The following is an 18,197-nucleotide window of genomic DNA, read 5'->3' on the forward strand; positions in this document are numbered from 1 at the left end:
CTGCTCCAGCTGTGTCCTGAGGCACTGGACCAGACCCATCCCCTGGGGCTGGAGTTGAAGCTGAACCAAGTGGCCATCCCAGCGTGAGACCAGAATCCTGGTTCCGGGCACAGCCAGAGCCAGCGGGCAGGCAGGCAGGCGGCCTTTTGCTCAGAAGTCCTGGGGCTCGGCGCGCTGGCTCTCCACAGGCGGAATGGCACTGCAAGTGGAGCTGATACCTACCGGGGAGATCATCCGCGTGGTTCACCCCCACAGGCCCTGCAAGCTAGTAAGTTGGGATGGTCTGGGCTGGGAGGAGGGCGGGAGTGTCTCCCCAGTGCCCAGAAGCCCCTCTCAAGCAAACTCCTTGGGGAAGAGGTGAGCAGTGGGGAAGCGTTCAGGTCCTTGGTAGGACGTGAAGGGACCGGACAAGAAGGGACAAGAAGGGGTAAGTGGAAGGAAGGGGGATGGGTTTAAGCCCACCAGGGGCCGAGGGCTTCAAAGTGGGGATCTGGGTCTGACTCCCTTCTCCTCCAGCCCCCTGATCCTCAGTGGGCCGGGCTATGAACTGGGTTAACAACACGGAGATGACAGGGCCGCTCCGAGATCTAAGCAACAGTGCCTGTAAAGTTCCAGGTGCATATAGTACAGGCTCAGTTAATACCGCCCGGTTTTCCCGTCTGGCTTGAAAAACTGACACTGGCCAGCTCAGAGCGGTAGTGAGGGTGGGGAAGGAGGGTGAAGGGAGTCAGGCAGGCGCAAATGGGGAAGAACTGATTTGGCCTGGTAAGCAGGGGAGAGTCCGGTTTGCAAAGGCGACCTAGGGTGAGGAAGGAGAAACGTATAAGACACCCCGCCACCCCAGCACTGCAGCAAGTGGGCCAGGTCGTCGGCAGAGGACGGTGCATGCGTGCATGTGTGTGTGTATGTGTGTGTATTACTGTGACGCGCCTCGTCCCGGGGGACGGGCTGCTGAGTGTGCTGCATCAAGCCCCCCGCGGACACGGACGCGGGCCGGGGCCGGAGCCCGGCCAAGGCTGGTCGGGGCGGGGCCGTAAGGTGCGCGCGCGCGGCGGGGCCTGGGCCCTGCCTGGGATGACGACAGGCAGCGGCTCGGCCCCGGGCGGGCCCTGGGCGGAGAGAGCGTGCCAGGGCCGCCGACTCCGGAGCCGGCCACGCCGCCTAGCCTGGCCCCCGCCCGCGCACCCGAGAAGCCGAGAAGGTGGGTACACAGGGCGCGAGGAGGGCCGCAGCCGCGTGGCCCGGGGGAGCTGGGTGCTCCGCTCGCAGGCAGGATGGAGAAGAGGGTAAGCGGCCGGGCAGCGACCCAGTCCCGGAGCTACCATGCGGAAGGCGAGGGTCGCCGGCCCAGGAATCGCGGGGGCTGCGGGTAGGCTCGGCACGGCCGCTGCGGGGGTCCCAGGACCCGGTGGCGCCGGAACTCGGCCTATTGGAGACTTGGATTCTTTGCGGGTAACGTGAGGGGCGGTGAGGAGCGCCTGGGGCCGCGGGACTCAGGCACCCCGCGCGCCCTTTGGGGCCCTCGGGCAGCCTGCTCTGCCTCTGGGTTCCGGAGAAGCCGTCCGGGCCCCGCCCCTTCCCGTTCCCCGCCTCCGGGCCCTGGCGCGCGAGTAGCCCCTGCGTGTGTGCGGCGGCTGGGGGGCTCCGAGATGAATGGAAGAATGAATGGCTGGCCCACGGCCTATTCAACGCCCGGCACGCTCCGGCCTTCTGCTCACACTCCCGGGCTCTGTGATTCATTCATTCACGCAGGCGTCCGCGAGCAGTTTTTGAGACCCCACTGTGTGCCTGCCTGGAGCGGGGGCAATCTCCTGGGAGCGACGGACTAGGAAACCTTCGATTAGAGCGGAATGCGACAAGGAGGGGGCTGTGTGTTTCGGGGAGTCAGGAAGGGGTTCTGGAGGAAGTGCTACCTGAGCCGAGTCTTCAAGGATGACTAAGAGTCAGTCAGGTGGGGAGGGGGTTGGGTGCGAGGGCCAAAGAAGCTGCAGGTGCAAAGGCGAGAAGCTTAGAGCCGGGCGGCTGGTGGCAGGGGCGCCCGCAGAGCGCCTCTTGGCTGTGTGGGGTGGTGAGGGAGGCGTGGGGAGAGAATCATTGGAGAGGGTACCCCTGTGGCCACACAGGAACTCAGGACAGAGAGGGCGGCTGAAGTCCACAAACAGGGGCCTGGCAAGAAGCAGTGGGTGTGCTTGGCATAGGGAACCTTCACTTTCTTAACATGAGACGTTAATTTATCGCGTTTGCATTTGTAAATACCACAGGAGGCTGCAGGAAAATGAACTGGAGGAAGGCAGGGATGCCAGTTTGGAGGCTGCTTGCCTCGTCCAGGGGCAGAGCAGTGATGGAGGAACAAAGTCGGGGGCGGGGGGTGTGTTGGCAGTGGTGACTCCTCCGTGTGAGGAGCGGAGGGAGGCGGGCAGGGCTTTTGATGCCCGGCAGTGACAACTAGCTGGAGGTGCCTGTCTCCTCTCAACAGACTGGATATTGAGCCAGGAGGACAGGTTAGGGGGCAAAGTGCTTTGTTTACTTCCACTGGACCCCCAGGTAGAGGCATCTGGCAGGCAAAAGGCCCATGGTTCTGAAGCCAGAGTGTAAACCTTTGACTGGGGTCCAGTGAGATATCAGGTAGAACCCCTAAGTCCTCGTCCTTCCTTTTCATTCCGCCTTACAACAGTTCCCTTGAGTCTGGAACAGTCCTAGGTGGGGCAGCCTGGGCCCAGACCTAACATATGTTTGATTTAAAAAAAAGAAAAGTCGAGCACCTATTCTGTGCCCAGCATTGGCTGGGGGTAAGATAGGCTATGGGCTTCCCTGGTGGCTCAGAGGTTAAAGTGTCTGCCTCCAATGCAGGAGACCCAGGTTCGATCCCTGGGTCGGGAAGATCCCCTGGAGAAGGAAATGGTAACCCACTCCAATACTCTTGCCTGGAGAATCCCATGGACGGAGAAGCCTGGTAGGCTACAGTCCATGGGGTCGCAAAGAGTTGGACACGACTGAGCGACTTCACTTTCACTTTCTTTCTAAGATAGGCTATGGTTCTTTCTGCTGCCCCAACAGGCCGGGAGGCTACCCCCAGTGGAAATCAGTTTCTAGCGGCAATATGAGGGTCCTCAGAACACCCTCTCCAAACCTCCATAGCCCTGGCCTGAAGGAACCACTGAAGATGCTCACTACCCTCCCAGAGGACAGGCTTGGGGGCACCTGGCCCATACTAGGTAACAGGGACTGAATAACCCACGTCTGCTGGGCCTGCCCATCCCTGCTTTTAGGGGAAACTGCTCTCCAGATGGAAAGAAACCTAGAGGCAGCCTTGGAAAATAAGTCCTGAGTCACGCAGGGGTGAGGCATGGCTGCATCCTAGCCTGTAGCCAGCCCCTAAGTTCAGGGCCATGCTGGGGACTCAAAGATCATGGCCCACTCCCTAGCTGCTATTCCCAAGGCCTACACGCCAATACTCACACAACACAGCCAAAGGCGGATACTAGGCACTGCAGTCACAGGTTCACTAAGGAAGGTCACACCTGGCAGGCAGCAGGTTAACCTGACAGAGAAGCTCGGAAATCTGCCAGGGCTAAGAAGGCGTCTCCCCTCAGGCAGCCCTGCAGGAATAGACAGTGGCAGACTTTCCAGTTCCAATGCCACCTTTTCTTTTACTAGTCCTGGGATCTTGAACACGACGTTCGTCTGCTGAGCCTCGGTATCCCTGTCTGTAGAATGGGGGTGATAATCCAGACCTAAAAGGCTCAGTTCCAGGGCATTGAAGGTAGTACCAGAAGACAGCGATCCGAACGCAGGAAGCGCCTGGCGCTGCAGCCCTCATGTCTCTCACACCCTCGGTCCACCCACCCCCGCCTTTCTAACTCCTCTCCCCCTGGGGGCAGGCGCTTCCGCCTAGCGGGGCCGGATGGCCTGTGGCGCTGGCCAGGGGCTGCGGTCTCGCCTGGCCTGCTTAGCCGCTTAGCCGCCCCCTCCTTCCGCCACCAAGTGGCGGCTGTGGGGGCGTCGGCGGGCATCCCGGGAATGCGGCGGAGCGGCTCTGGCGGGGGTGGCCGGCCAAACCCCTCGGTGCGCGGATTCCCCTCATTCCAGCCGCTAGCGCGCCTACGAGACCACGCCCCCTTGCCAGCCCCTCCCCTCGGGCCCGCGGGCCACGGCCAACCTCGCCAACCTGGTGCTTGCACGGCCCCCGGAGCCGTGCTGCCGGTGGGCACCGGCTTGACCCCCTTCCTCCCGTCCCCCAAGTACCTCCCCACTCAGGCTGAGCGGGAGGCTGTCCTCTCCGCGCTCTTTCTCCTTTCTGCATTTTCACCCTGGGGGCCTCGAGGAGGGGGCCTCCTCTCGCCCAAAGCCCGAAGCTGGTGGCATTTAAGACCCAGCCCCGCCCTTCCGTTCCCACCCATCTCCCAGCTGCGCGCGGTGGCGCTCGAGTCCCCTCGGTCCCTCCAGAGGGCCCCATCTCCCAGCTGGCGCCCCCCCGCCGCGGGGTTCCGCGGGCTCTGGCCGGGCTGTTGTTTTCAAAATAATGAGCCTTCCCCGAGAGGCTGCAGCCCGCACCTGCCGCCACCTCACTCCCTCCCCGGGGAGTCTGAGTCCGAGTGTCGGGTAGGCTAGGGCTTTGGGTCCGTTATAACCCTGCCTCCTGCCCCCTAGGACAAAGCCAGCATCTGCCTTATTGCACCTCTGGTTCCTTATCTATCAGGTGCAGTGGAGGTAAAGTTGGAGAGCTCTTTCTAATTGGCCGAGGGACATGCCTCAGGGGCTTTCCCTGCTAGATAACAAGTGTGACCTGTCTGACCCAGGACCTGGCTCTGTGTGTCTGTTCCCACTGGCTTCCCAGATGACACTAGTGGTAAAGGACCCACCTGCCAATGCAGGAGACATTAGAGATGCGGGTTTGATCCCTGGGTGGGGAAGATCCCCTGGAGGAGGGCACGACAACCCACTCCAGTATTCTTGGCTGGAGAATCTCATGGACAGAGGAGCCTGGTGGGCTACACAGTCCGTAAGGGTCGCAGAGTCAGACATTACTGAAGCGGACTTAGCATTGCATTGAAGGTCTTCTCCAAGCCTGTGCAGAGAGTGTCTGGCCAGAGAGGGAAGTGATATTTACTGAGGGTCTGGGAGGTGCCTGGACGCCTTATCTTAGACTTCTCAACAGCCGTTTGAGACAGAGGTTAGTCTCATTTCAAGGCTCTAGGAGAGGTTCTCAGAAGCGAAATGATCTGCTGGCAGTCATACCGCTTGTGAGAAGTAGCCCAGCCTTCAGGAAGCACTAGCCATCACACCGGGCTTCCCTGGTAGCTCAGACAGTAAAGAATCTGTCTGCAGTGCGAGACACGTGGGTTGAATCGCTGGGTTGGGAAGATCCCCTGGAGGCAGTTATGGCAACCCACTCCGGTTGTTTTGTCTGGAGAATCCCCATGGACAGACGAGTCTGGAGGGCTACAGTCCATGGGGTCGCAAAGAATCAGACACGACTAAGTGACTAAGCACAGCCATTACACCCCCACCTGCGCTGGGATCCGAGCTAGAGTTGTCCCGCAGGCTGCTGCCCACTGCGCACCTAGAGCTCAGCGAGGATGGGGCTGCTGGAGTCTGGTTTGGGTAGCTGGAGGGTGTCCGGGGTAGAAAATATGGAAGGATCCAGAGAGACCAGAGAGGGAGTCCCCCCACCAAACAGAAAAAGAAGAGAGGTGAGGAGCCTCTGGGCACGGGCGGGGGAGGTGGGGCGGGGGGTGGCCCTAGTCAGAGTGTCCGGGGTAGGGGGAAGGGTATTGCTCCGAATGCTGGAAATCGGGCCGTGGATTTCCCAGATGGAGAGCTGAGCCCTCCGTGGAGGCCCTGCACGAACGACGCTGGGCACAGGCGCCCTGTGGCCGTCTCCCTCCCTGGGGCGTGTGTTCTGTGAACCCAAGAGATTTTCTTGGGACTTAAAGACGTGGGACCCACCCTCCAGACTGTACGGCGTGGGGGATGGACAGTGTCCCCGCACCGAGGCTCCGCCTGCCTGGGCACGACGGCCGTATTTGGACATTTCGTTCTATTTTTAACTTTCCCGGGACTCGAGGTTGGGGTGAGGGGGGGAGGGAAATCCAGCTTCCTCCGGGACCCACGGGCCTGTCTGCCTAGTAAGTTGAGTCCCCAGCCTGGCCTAGTGCGCTGTGTAGACACGAGCCCGGAAGTGAGTTCCGGGTCGGTGTAGACGCGGCAGCAGCGCGGGTTCCGGGCCCCACCCCTGGGAGAACCGACGACGTCCCTCCTGGAAAACCTGACTCAGGCGGAGCCCCTGCCCAGCCGGGAGCCCCGCCCCCGCCCTGTCCCCACCCACGCCGCGAGATTTCCCCCCGCTCCCCCTACTGAGCGCCTGCCCCACCCCTACCCACTGGAGAGGGACCCCGGAGTCCGAGCCCCGAGCGAGGCGGGGGCGCCCGGGGAGTCCCACGCCTCCGAGCCTAGCGGAGGCGGAACGGGGGGCGGGCCGGCCCCTCCCTCGTGACGCCGCCGCCGCCGCCGCCGCCGAGCCCCGGGCCGAGAGCGCGGGCCGCGGAGACGGGCGCCAGGCCGACCAGGCAGGATGCGCTACCGGGCGTCGGTGAGCTAGGGGTGCGGGGCAGGGCCGGGGGGCTGGTCCCAGGCGTCCCTGCCGGCCTCGCGGCGCCGCCTCGGCCCCGCCAGGAAGCGGGCGCGGCCCAGGAATTTCGGGTGGAAAAACGTCCCGGAAAGTTGCAGGAGAGTGGAGGCCGAGGTCGGGAGGGCCGCGAGGCGCTCGGACCCGGGCCAGGCCAATAACTCCCGGGGAAGGCTGAGAGAGCCCAGACCCGCCACCCAGAGGGCAAGGGGGCGAGGGCTTGGGTCAGATTTGGTAGCAGCTTCGGGACAGTATTAGAGGGGTGAGGGGGAGGGCGCTGAGGGGCAGGCCTAGAAGAGGCAGGGCCAAGGCCAGACCCAAAGGGGTGCCCCTTGCCCGAGATCTGGGCGGTCTGCGGTTGGAGGAGACCTGGTGGCCTCTCTGGGGATCCCTACTCCTGCGGCCAGCTTACTCTTTCTTCCCTGACCCTTGACACTCTTGGTGTCAATTTCCTAGAGCTCTCAGACCCTTTTGAAGAGTGTGGTGAGGGGTGAGGGTCTTGTTGAGCCTGTGCTTCTTCCTACCCTCTGATAGGCTCCAGCTGCCAGCTGGGTTTTCCCTGGTAAAACCCCTGCTCCCTTGAGACTTCTCACGACTCCCAGTGGAGGAGGGTGTCCGGGGAGCCTGGCAGCTGGCGGGGAGGGTGTGGTTCCGCTCTGGGAGGGAGGGCCCCCTTCTGTTGTGAGTGGTGAGCCCAGCTGGGATGTGAGGTTACCCCTGCCCCTGCCCCAGGGGAATCTCTCTCCTGGGGCAGCTTCTTGCTAGACCCTCTCCCCCTGGAGATTTTGGTGAGTTAGACAGGGAGAGACAACCCCACCTTGATTGTAGAATTCACTCCAAGCAATTTGTCCTACAAAGCACCTGTCACACAAGGCCTAGAGCTAGGGGACTTGAGGTCACCTGGTCTACCTCAACTCCTCCTCCTTGGGACACCTTCCAGAGAGAGGAGGGGTTTTGTCCAAGGTCAACAGAGCATTCTTTCTTTTATTCTCATGACATCACCCCCCCACCCCTAACTTTCTCTACATAAAACCAGCCTCTCCCTGGATTCAGTGGCCTTGGCCCCATGTCCTCTGGGGCCTCTGTGTTCAGGCCCCACGTGTCCCAGATGGTCTTGCTTCTGGGACCCGTGTCCTCAGTGTCCCATGTGCCAGCTTTCTGCCATTCGGCCCTCTCTACCCAGCCTGGTACACCTGTTTCCCAGGCGTGCCCTGGTTGCCCACTCAGTCCTCCAGGCTGTGGCGAAGGGGAGAAGAGGCCTTCCCTTACCCTGCCGCCTCTGTCTCTCTCCCGTGGCCCATCCCTGCAGGCCCTGGGCAGTGACGGGGTGCGGGTCACCATGGAGAGCGCACTGACCGCCCGTGACCGGGTGGGGGTACAGGACTTCGTGCTGCTGGAGAACTTCACCAGCGAGGCTGCCTTCATCGAGAACCTGCGACGGCGCTTCCGGGAGAACCTGATCTACGTGAGGCCTGAGTGGGAAGGCGGAGAGGGCGCGGGGGCCACAGATGCAGGGCTGCAGGGACTCGGGGGAGAGGCGCCGGGACCTCTGGGAGGAGCTTCTGAGCCTCCTCCTCTGACCCCCAGACCTACATTGGCCCCGTGCTGGTTTCCGTCAACCCCTACCGGGACCTGCAAGTCTACAGCCGGCAGCACATGGAGCGTTACCGAGGCGTCAGCTTCTACGAGGTTCCCCCTCACCTGTGAGTGACACCCCCCCCACCCCCAGCATCACCACCTGAGATGACTCCACCCAACTTCCCACTTGGGATGAATCACAGTTCACATCTCTGGGAAATACCCTCAGTCCTCACCCAAGGTGAATCTCTCTATCCCATCAGGATCCTCCTATCCTCCACCCCAACTCACACCCAGGACTGGTTTTTTTGGCTTTGCTGTGTGGCTTGCGGGATTTTAGTTCCCTGACTGGGAATTGAACCCGTGCCCCTTGCAATGGAAGTGTGGAGCCTTAACCACTGAACCAGGGAATTCCCACACCTGTGACTTATTCTCCCAACACTACCTGGACATGGCCCTCCCACCTTAGTGACCCTCTGACCTGCACCTCTGAAGGACTTCCCAGCTCTACCCATGAGTGACCTCAATCTTCTCCTGAATAACTTCCAATCTCCTCACCCATGAGTGATCCCCTTAATTTTCCATCAGAATATGACTCTCATTCTCAACTGTGAAGGATCTCCCTTGACCCATATCCTGGAGGGGTCACCTGTCCTCAAGGGTACACCCCCAGTCCTTCCTGTGGGATTCCCAGCCCCTGCAGCCACTCAGCCCCCACCGCCCCCTAAGCTCCTGACGGGCCTCTGCCCCAGGTTCGCGGTGGCTGACACTGTCTATCGAGCACTGCGCACGGAGCGCCGGGACCAGGCAGTGATGATCTCTGGGGAAAGCGGGGCAGGCAAGACTGAGGCCAGCAAGCGGCTGCTGCAGTTCTATGCCGAGACCTGCCCAGCCCCTGAGCGGGGTGGTGCTGTGCGGGACCGGCTGCTGCAGAGCAACCCGGTGCTGGAGGTGAGGGGACAGCAGCCCCTGGGGGTGGGAGAGGCAGGGAGAGGCCACTAGGCACCCCTCACACCCCGGCCCTTTCCTAGGCCTTTGGCAATGCGAAGACCCTCCGGAACGATAACTCCAGTAGGTTTGGGAAGTACATGGACGTGCAGTTTGACTTCAAGGTACCCATGGGCAGGGCGGGGCAGGGAAAATGGGATTCCCATGTAGTGGGCACCCACTGGCCCGGGTCTTTGGCACCAGCAAACATTTATTGAGCACCTTCTGTGTGCCAGGCACTGTTGCAAGTGCTAGTGACACAGAAGTGAAACAAAACAGACAGAAATCCTGCCTCCAGGGAGATAAAGAATCTGCCTGCAATGCAGGAGACCCAGCTTCAATCCCTGGGTTGGGAAGATGCCCTGGAGAAGGGAATGGCAACCCACTCCGGTATTCTCGCCAGGAGAATCCAATGGACAAAGCCTGGCAGGCTGTAGTCCATGCGGGTCACAAACAACAGACATGACTGAGCGACTAGCAGGGAGATAGTCCACAGAAAAATGTAACTTAGCCAACACATGTTACAGCAAAAAAGAAAATGAGGCAAGGGGAAGGGGCATTGGCTGTTTGAAATAATGCAGATACAGTGGGCATAGAGAAGGTGGCTTTTGGTAAAGCCTTGATGGAGACAGAGGAATGAGTTGTGCATATACCTGAGAGGGTGCAGGCAGAGGGCCCCACCAGTGCAGAGGAGCGGATGAACGAGATGCTGGATGTGTTCACAGACAGCAAGAAGGCCAGAGTAGCTGGAGAAGAGAGCAAGGGGCCAAGGAACGGAAGAGGAGGCTCGATGGTGTGGGTCCTTTTGGGTCTTTGTAAGAATTTTTTTAAAACTCTTGAGTGGAAGTGAGGCAAGAACATTTTGGGGGATTTTTTTTTGGTTTGTTTCTGTGGCCATGCCCGCACAGCCTGCAGGATTTTAGTTCCTCAACCGGGATTGAACCCATGTCCCGTGCAGTGGAAGTGCAGAGCCTTAACCACTGGACCACCAGGAAAATTCCTGAAAGTTTGAACCATATATATATATATTTTTTTAATTTTTTGGCCAGGCCTCACGGCATATGGGATCTTAGTCTCCCAACGAGGTATTGAACCTGTGTCCCCCTGCAGTGGAAGTACACTGCAGCACCAGGGAAGTCCCAAAAGTTTGAAAGAGAAGTGTATTATGACCTCAATTTCCTCTTAAAGTGATCGCTCTGGCTGCTTTGTTGAGAATAAATGGTAGAGATTGAGGCCGAGCAAGAAAACGAGTTAGGAAACTGATGATTATTAGATCTGGGTGACAGATGATGGTGGCTGGGCCCAGTCTGGTGGCTGTGGCTGGATTCTGGATATTCTGAAGGTTAGGGCGGCAGGATTGGCTATCTGACTGGACGTGAGGTGTGAGAGACAGGGGGGCTCCCAGGAGGACCGCAGACTTCTTGGTCTGAACACCTAAGGGTGAGCAGAGTGGGAAGAGGGAGCTGGTTTGAGGAGCGGAGACCAGGACTTGAGTTTCAGACCTGTTGAGTTTGAGATGCTTATGGGGTCTCCAGGTGTGAGCCACCAGGTAGTAAGGGCATGCATGCATGTGTGCTGAGTGGCTTCAGTCATGTCTGACTCTTTGCAACTCCATGGACTGTAGCCCGCCAGGCTCCTCTGTCCATAGAATTCTCCAGTCAAGAATACTGGAGCAAGTTTCCATGCCCTTCTCCAGGGGATCTTCCTGACCCAGGGATCACACCCACATCTCTTACATTGCCAGGAGGGTTCTTTACCACTTGTGCCACCTGGGAAGCCCAAGAAAGGGCTTAGCATCCTCATTTCATAGAGGAAGAAATGGAGGCCAGGAGGGGCGACATGCCTGAGCCCATGCAGCCAGAGCTGAAATTCATACTCTGGAGGGCAGGGGGAGATGGAGAAGATGGGCTGTGTCCCCAGTCCCCCTGAGCAGTCACTGCATACTGCCCGGCCCACAGGGCGCCCCCGTGGGTGGCCACATCCTCAGTTACCTCCTGGAGAAGTCCCGGGTGGTGCACCAAAATCACGGGGAGAGGAACTTCCACATCTTCTACCAGCTGCTGGAGGGGGGTGAGGAGGAGACGCTGCGCAGGCTGGGCCTAGAACGGAACCCGCAGAGCTACCTGTACCTGGTGAAGGTGAGTAGAGGGGGGCAGGCGAGCGGGACCCAGTGCCACCCAGGGAGCCCACCCAGCCAGAGCTGTAAGCCCGCTCTGCCCGTGCCACAGGGCCAGTGCGCCAAAGTCTCCTCCATCAACGACAAGAGTGATTGGAAGGTGGTCAGGAAGGCTCTGACTGTCATCGACTTCACTGAGGACGAGGTGGAGGTGAGACCTCTGTCGGGGGCCTGCCCTTTCCTCCTGTCACCCCGTGAAAATCCCAGGCTACCTTTACAGCCTGCTTCTACTCTAGCCGCAGTCTCCTCTCACACGCCTTGCCCCATACCGTTCCCAGCTCCTGCTGACCATCCACATGTGCCCTCCTGGGGCTCTCAGACCCTCCCATAACCCCCGCCTGCCCCTCCCTCTCCCCTCACCCCAACCCAGGACCTGCTAAGCATCGTGGCCAGCGTCCTGCATCTGGGCAACACCCACTTTGCCGCCAATGAGGAGAGCAACGCCCAGGTCACCACCGAGAACCAGCTCAAGTACCTGACCAGGGTGAGGAGGCGAGCAGAAGGTGAGGGCGGGGCAGCTGGGGCAGGGGAACTGCACCCTCACCAGACCCACCCCCTTGGCAGCTCCTTGGCGTGGAAGGCTCAACGTTGCGGGAAGCCCTGACCCACAGGAAGATCATCGCCAAGGGTGAAGAGGTGAGGCCAGGGGGTTCGGGGGTGTTCCAAGGCAGCCCCCACTCCCATCATCCCCCATTGCCCTGGGCTGCTCAGCTGGTCCTCTTAGCAATATCGGAAGCTTATAAGGCAGGTGGCTCAGAGAGGCACAGGGAGCTGGCCAAGGTCACACAGGAAGAGGGTGAGGCTGGAAGGAAGACTCACCTCCAGGAATGAGACCTCTTGTTTCTCTACCAGTTTCCCTCTGGTGGGGCCCCTGTGTCCTCCCCTGGAGGCCGCCCCCCGGCCAGCACCAGGCTCACTGAGGGCAGAGTGATCAGTTTCCTGAGTCAAAGGGGCCAGGGGTGGGAAGGGACTGCATTCATCTCCCATCTCACCCTCCGCCTACAGCTCCTGAGCCCGCTGAACCTAGAACAGGCTGCGTATGCACGGGACGCCCTCGCCAAGGCCGTGTACAGTCGCACCTTTACCTGGCTGGTCGCGAAGATCAACAGGTCGCTGGCCTCCAAGGTGAGAGCTTGGCGCCTGCTGCCCCCCAGGTGGCGGGGAGGGTGGTTCCGGGAGGACCCTCACTCTCGGTCGGCTGGCCCTAGGACGCCGAGAGCCCCAGCTGGCGGAGCACCACGGTCCTCGGGCTGCTGGACATTTACGGCTTTGAAGTGTTCCAGCACAACAGGTGAGTGCCCCCCTGACTCTGCCTGTCTCTCATCATCGCCCCTGCCCTAGTCCCTCACCTCTCCCCCAGCCTCCTTCATTCCTGCCAGTGACTTTCCAGCCGCCTGGGTCCCGCTCTGTGTTTTTTCCCTCGGCCAGCGCTGGGGCCTTGTTCCGCCCCGCCCCCTACCCCCTGACTAAATTACTGAGGACGCCTCTGTCTCCCTCACAGCTTTGAGCAATTCTGCATCAATTACTGCAACGAAAAGCTGCAGCAGCTCTTCATCGAGCTCACCCTCAAGTCGGAGCAGGAGGAGTATGAAGCCGAGGGCATCGCGGTGAGTGCAGGCCCACCCGCGAGCAGCCCCACATGCAGTCAAGGTCCAGGCCTTGGTGTCCCCAGGGGAGGTGCCACGACCCCATGGTGATGCCTTTCTCCCCTTGTGCCCCTCAGTGGGAGCCGGTCCAGTATTTCAACAACAAGATTATCTGTGATCTGGTGGAGGAGAAGTTCAAGGGCATCATCTCCATATTGGTGAGCCATCTGTTCCCCTGGGGGCTGGGCGGGATGACGTCACCCCTTTCCCCTTGCTCTCCTAGCTGGCCTGTCCGCAGAGGGCCAGAGTCCTCGGAGCCTGATGAGGGACAGAACAGGGCTGTGTGTGGAGTGTGAGGGAGTGTCTGCGCCTCCCGCCGGGGCCCCTGAGTCCCTGTGCTCTCCGGTTCCTCCCCAAAACACACCCCTCACCCTCTGCCACCACCCACCCAGGACGAGGAGTGTCTGCGTCCCGGGGAGGCCACGGACCTGACCTTCCTGGAGAAGCTGGAGGACACAGTCAAGCACCATCCACACTTCCTGACGTGAGTGGGGCTGGGGCTGTCCTGGGCCAGAGCCTCTCGAAGCCTGGGAACCCCCTCACCCATAAAGTGCCAGCCACAAGGAGGTGGCCAGGGGAGGTGCCAGTGACGGCCAGGCACACAGAGCTGCGGCTCCTGACGCCTCCCAAGTAATAAGCAAGGAACGCCTCTTCCTCCTTAAGCCACTCGAGAATGAAACTTGCTAAGGTGTTTTTTTTTAGCCTCCTTACTTGGAAATTCCTTTTTATTTAAGGAATCCCCTAAAACGGGATGACGAGAGAAAAGAAACAAGCCCCTCTGTCCCAGCTTTGCCTTGCATATTTTGATCATATCACCTCCTCTAACTAGAAGCAACCCCTGGAGGAGGTTTTACTGAGACTCTCAGAGGTGCAGCCCTTTGCCGGAGGTTATCTCACATCAAGTCCAGAGCTGGGCTTCAGGCCCAGGGCCACAGATTAGTTCCCTGACAAGGAATAGAACCTGACTCCCAGCGGTGAAAGCAGAGTCCTAACCACTGTACTGCCAGGGAATTCCTGAGCAATTTTTTTCTGGGGCGAGCAAGCAAGGAACCTGTTTGTTCTCATTCCCCACGGGCTGCAACAGGAGTCCCAGTAAAGCCTTGCCTGAAAAAAAAAAAAAAAGAAAAACACCTTTTTTTCTGTTTGTAAAAAGAACATCCCTCCTCAGAGAAAAGTTGGAACGTGCGCAAAAGCCACTTGTAAGCCTGTCACCCAGAGGTCACCACTGTTAATAATCTGAGACGTTTTCTTCCTGCCTTTTTCTATATATTTTTTTTTCTTTTTTGCGGTTGAGAGCTTATTGTATATAGGACTCAGGATAATGTTATATCCTGAGTATCTTCCTGTATCATCAAACAGAAAACTCCTCAAAACACTTCCTCCGGCAGCTCTAACACACAGACACACTACTGCTCTCACCCGGCCTCTTGGGGCCCTGTCCAGCCTCTGGTTTTCTGCTGGGAAAACAGAATATCTACTGCTGGGCCTTAAATCTCTGCCTGGTCTCTGGTTAGTTGCTTGGAATTTTTCTTTAAAAGTAGAAAATGGGCAAAAGGGTATAAACATGCTTAAGGCGAGAAGGCAATGGCACCCCACTCCAGGACTCTTGCCTGGAAAATCCCATGGACGGAAGAGCCTGGGAGGGTGCAGTCCATGGGGTCTCGAAGAGTCCGACACGACTGAGCGACTTCACTTTCACTTGTCACTTTCATGCATTGGAGAAGGAAATGGCAACCCACTCCAGTGTTCTCACCTGGAGAATTCCAGGGACAGGGGAGCCTGGTGGGCTGCCGTCTACGGGGTCACACAGAGTCGGACATGATTGAAGTGACTTAGCAGCAGCAGCAGTCTCCTGGGGGCTGATTCCATTCTTAAAATGTAGTGGGCAGCACTCAGCACTCTGAGTGGAGCCACGCAACAGCCAAAGGTAACACCAAATAGCCATCCATCCTGCGAGCCCTGGCAGCGTGGAGGCTGAGGTCCTGGTCCTGGTACTATGTGACCCCGGACAAGGCCATCTACCTCTCTGAGCCTCTGTGGTGGCCTCTGTGCGGGAGGAGGCCCCGCCCTGCTGGTTTCCTACTGGATGCCTGGTTCCTCTCTTGAAGTCTCTTCAGCAGACAGGGGCCTGGCTCGGGCCAGCCATTGGCAGCTTCCTCTCCCTGTCGCCCCAGGCACAAGCTGGCGGACCAGCGGACCAGGAAGTCTCTAGACCGCGGGGAGTTCCGCCTCCTGCACTATGCTGGGGAGGTGACCTACAACGTGACCGGTGAGCACCCTGGGGCTGTGTCCCCCCCGGGTGGGCTGGGAGAGGGGCTCTGCCTCCTCTCACTTCTGCTCTCTCCCCTCAGGGTTTCTGGATAAAAACAATGACCTTCTCTTCCGGAACCTGAAGGAGGTGAGGAGGACCTCCAGGGAGAGGGCTGGGGGTCTGGGCTCTGAATGATCTCTGCCCCAGAAAGCTGACCGGCCTGTCCATGTTCTTCCTCCATGACCCCTGCCCTGCCCTCACAGACCATGTGCAGCTCAGAGAATCCCATCCTGAGCCAGTGCTTCGACCGGAGTGAGCTCAGCGACAAGAAGCGGCCAGAGACGGTGTGAAGGCGGGGGGACCCCAGGGGGAGTGTGCGTGCACACGTGAGCGGGCCCATTGCCCACTTGAGCTGGGAGCTGGCAGTGTGTGTGTGAGTCCGTGTGTTTGCTGGCGCCTGGGTGCACATTTGTGTGTGTCTGGGAGGCTGCCCGTGGGTGCATCTGTGCCACTTTGATGGGTGTCTGGGTGTGTAACGTCTCTTAAGTGTGGATGCGCGTATGCACACCTGTGTCTGTGTGGGCGCTTGCATGCATTCACTCCCCTGCAGAAGATACTTGTAGTGGACATTACTAGGCGCTTAGGATATAAAAATGAACACATGCTGTCCTAGAAATGTGCATGGGTGCTATGGCAACTTACAATAGGGAGCAGCAAATTGCCTGCGGAAGTGAAGAGGGGAGGGGAGTCAGGGAAAGCTTCCTGGAGGAGGAAGCATCTGAGGTAACTTGGGAATGAGTATAGATGCTTGTCAGACGTATGGGAGGGCCCTGCAGAGCCCCACACAGGAACACAGTCCAAAAAAGACCAGGAAGTGGACCACAAAGTGCCATTTTCAAGGAGAGCAACGGGGGGAAGGCAGATCTGGCCAGTGGTGCCAGACGAGGGGAATGCTCCATCCAGTGAGCTGTGCCCAGAGGTGTGGCTGCCAGGCTTGGCAGGGGGAGGGGAGGGCAGTCCCAGGACGAGCAAGGTCAGGGAGAGGTGGAAGCCAGGGAGCTGCAGGCCAAGACATGCTGGCAGGGAGGCTGTGGAGGCAGTGTTGCCCAGAGTCTGACTCCCTGGGACCCTGTCCTCAGTTCCCCAACCCCACCCCTTCCCTGATGGTTCTCAGCCCCACCCTCGTGAGGACACACCCACTCCTGTCCAGGCCTCTCCAGCAGACCAGAGATTCCATTGACCCCTCCCAGGGACCCGCAGCTGCTCCAGACCCCACTAGTCTATGATGCACCCTGACTGTCCAGTGTCCCAGGCATGCATCTCCTGTTTCCCTAACTCAAGGCAAGGACCATCCTCCACCCAGTCCTGAAAGACAGAAGCCTGGGCCGTATCCTTGAATCCTTAGCCACCCCCATTGCCCTCATACTACCAACTGCTGGATCTTGCCGGTTTTTGCTGCCTGAAAACCCCTTCCTTTCACCCCTCCCCATAACCCTTATTCCAGTTCTAGTCCTCTGAGCCAGTCAGCTTCCTCCCTGGTCTTCTGTCTTCCCACCTGTTCTTACCAACCACCCTCCCCCTATGTGCTATAGAGATACTCCAAACGGCAGATCTGTTCCTGTGCCTCTCTCCCTCCAGATTCCTCTTTGGCTCCCTCTTTCCCTCAGGATAAAGTTCAGTCTCCCTAATGTGGTTCCCGAGTCCTACCATGATCCTGCCTCTCTGATGCTCTTTTTTACTCCCCACCTAGATCCTTGCAGCTTGTAGTTCCCTGTGTACACCAAGCCTTCGCTCACTCTATTGCTCTGCCCGAATGCCGTTCTGCCTCTCTTCCTCTGGCTGTTTCCTACTTGTCCTTTCCTTCTCAGCTGAAGGGTTATTTCCCGAAGACCCTTCCTGCTATCCCCTACCCCACAGACAGAAAACTTGTAACATTTCACTTGGAAATGCAGCACCATCTTAATCAGCTTCAGAAATCTGGCCTTTGCAGATGCTGCAATAAAGAATCGTAATTTTTTAAAAAAAAAGGTCTACGAAGGGCAGGGGTAGCTGTGGGAACTGGTGGTGTTTTGCCCCAGGGAGGGGTGTCTGTGGGGTTCTGCGCAGGGAGGGGCATTTGCAGGGGTCCGTGGCCTCAGCCCAGCTACGACCAACCTTCCTGTTGTTCATCTTGGCTGACCAGGTGGCCACCCAATTCAAGATGAGCCTCCTGGAGCTGGTAGAGATCTTGAAGTCAAAGGAGCCTGCCTATGTCCGCTGCATCAAGCCCAATGACTCCAAGCAGCCCGGTAGGCCCTCCGCCCCGTAGGCCGGTGGGGGCTGGGCCTCCCCTGCAGAGGCCGGTCAAAGCCGGCTGACCAGCTGGTGATCTCTGCCCCCAGGCCGCTTTGATGAGGTGCTGATCCGGCACCAGGTGAAGTACCTAGGGCTGATGGAGAACCTGCGCGTGCGCAGAGCCGGCTTTGCCTACCGCCGCAAATACGAGGCTTTCCTGCAGAGGTGGGGGCGGGGCCTGGCTTGGCGCCAGGGGGAAGGGGAGGGGGGGAAGGGGTGGGAGGGGGGCGGGGGGAGCCTCTGGGAGGACAGCCCTCAGCTGTGGTGGGAGCCACGCCAGGGGTCCCTCCATGGTGCAGGCCTAATGTTAAGCTTGAGAGGGCAAAGACCAGCCCTCCCCACACCCAGGCCCTGGCCTCACAGAGCAGCTGTCAGGGGTCCAATGAGGCATGCATTCACATACCTATCACCAGTAGAGACAGTAAAAGCCTGTGAAGGCGACAGTTTGCAGTCAGCTCAGAAAGCAACTTCATGGTTATCCCGAGTCAGGGGTCTGAGGAGTCACCAGGCATGTCTTTCTAGGCCCGTGACCTTAGGCAGATATTCAGTTCAGTCCAGTCTCTCAGTCCAACTCTTTGCGACCCCATGGACTGCAGC

At 59.2% G+C, this 18,197-nt stretch overlaps 1 protein-coding gene and 1 non-coding gene across 6 annotated transcripts in view; both read left to right on the forward strand.

Moving 5' to 3' along the window:
* MYO1C (myosin IC) overlaps positions 1-18,197 on the forward strand; it is a 23,963-nt gene continuing 5,766 nt past the window's right edge. Inside the window, exons 1-19 of one of the 5 annotated variants that reach the window (XM_040243803.1) lie at positions 1-268; positions 7,938-8,093; positions 8,216-8,331; positions 8,959-9,157; positions 9,238-9,318; positions 11,152-11,331; positions 11,422-11,520; positions 11,740-11,853; positions 11,934-12,005; positions 12,375-12,494; positions 12,578-12,660; positions 12,871-12,976; positions 13,093-13,173; positions 13,408-13,499; positions 15,190-15,284; positions 15,367-15,413; positions 15,530-15,610; positions 17,449-17,554; positions 17,648-17,765. In XM_040243803.1, coding sequence (XP_040099737.1) covers positions 194-268; positions 7,938-8,093; positions 8,216-8,331; positions 8,959-9,157; positions 9,238-9,318; positions 11,152-11,331; positions 11,422-11,520; positions 11,740-11,853; positions 11,934-12,005; positions 12,375-12,494; positions 12,578-12,660; positions 12,871-12,976; positions 13,093-13,173; positions 13,408-13,499; positions 15,190-15,284; positions 15,367-15,413; positions 15,530-15,610; positions 17,449-17,554; positions 17,648-17,765 — 2,021 coding nt within the window. In that variant the 5' untranslated portion in view covers positions 1-193. Of the gene's footprint in view, positions 269-297; positions 882-1,098; positions 1,287-6,506; positions 6,593-7,937; positions 8,094-8,215; positions 8,332-8,958; positions 9,158-9,237; positions 9,319-11,151; positions 11,332-11,421; positions 11,521-11,739; positions 11,854-11,933; positions 12,006-12,374; positions 12,495-12,577; positions 12,661-12,870; positions 12,977-13,092; positions 13,174-13,407; positions 13,500-15,189; positions 15,285-15,366; positions 15,414-15,529; positions 15,611-17,448; positions 17,555-17,647; positions 17,766-18,197 lie in introns of those variants that run through there. The other 4 variants (XM_040243807.1, XM_040243806.1, XM_040243805.1 and 1 more) reach the window with 4 other exon arrangements.
* TRNAW-CCA lies at positions 2,809-2,880 on the forward strand. The gene has a single exon. It is a non-coding gene; the product is annotated as a tRNA-Trp (tRNA).

This window comes from Oryx dammah, unplaced genomic scaffold (genome assembly GCF_014754425.2).
Source record: "Oryx dammah isolate SB20612 unplaced genomic scaffold, SCBI_Odam_1.1 HiC_scaffold_8, whole genome shotgun sequence".
Taxonomy (NCBI): domain Eukaryota; kingdom Metazoa; phylum Chordata; class Mammalia; order Artiodactyla; family Bovidae; genus Oryx; species Oryx dammah.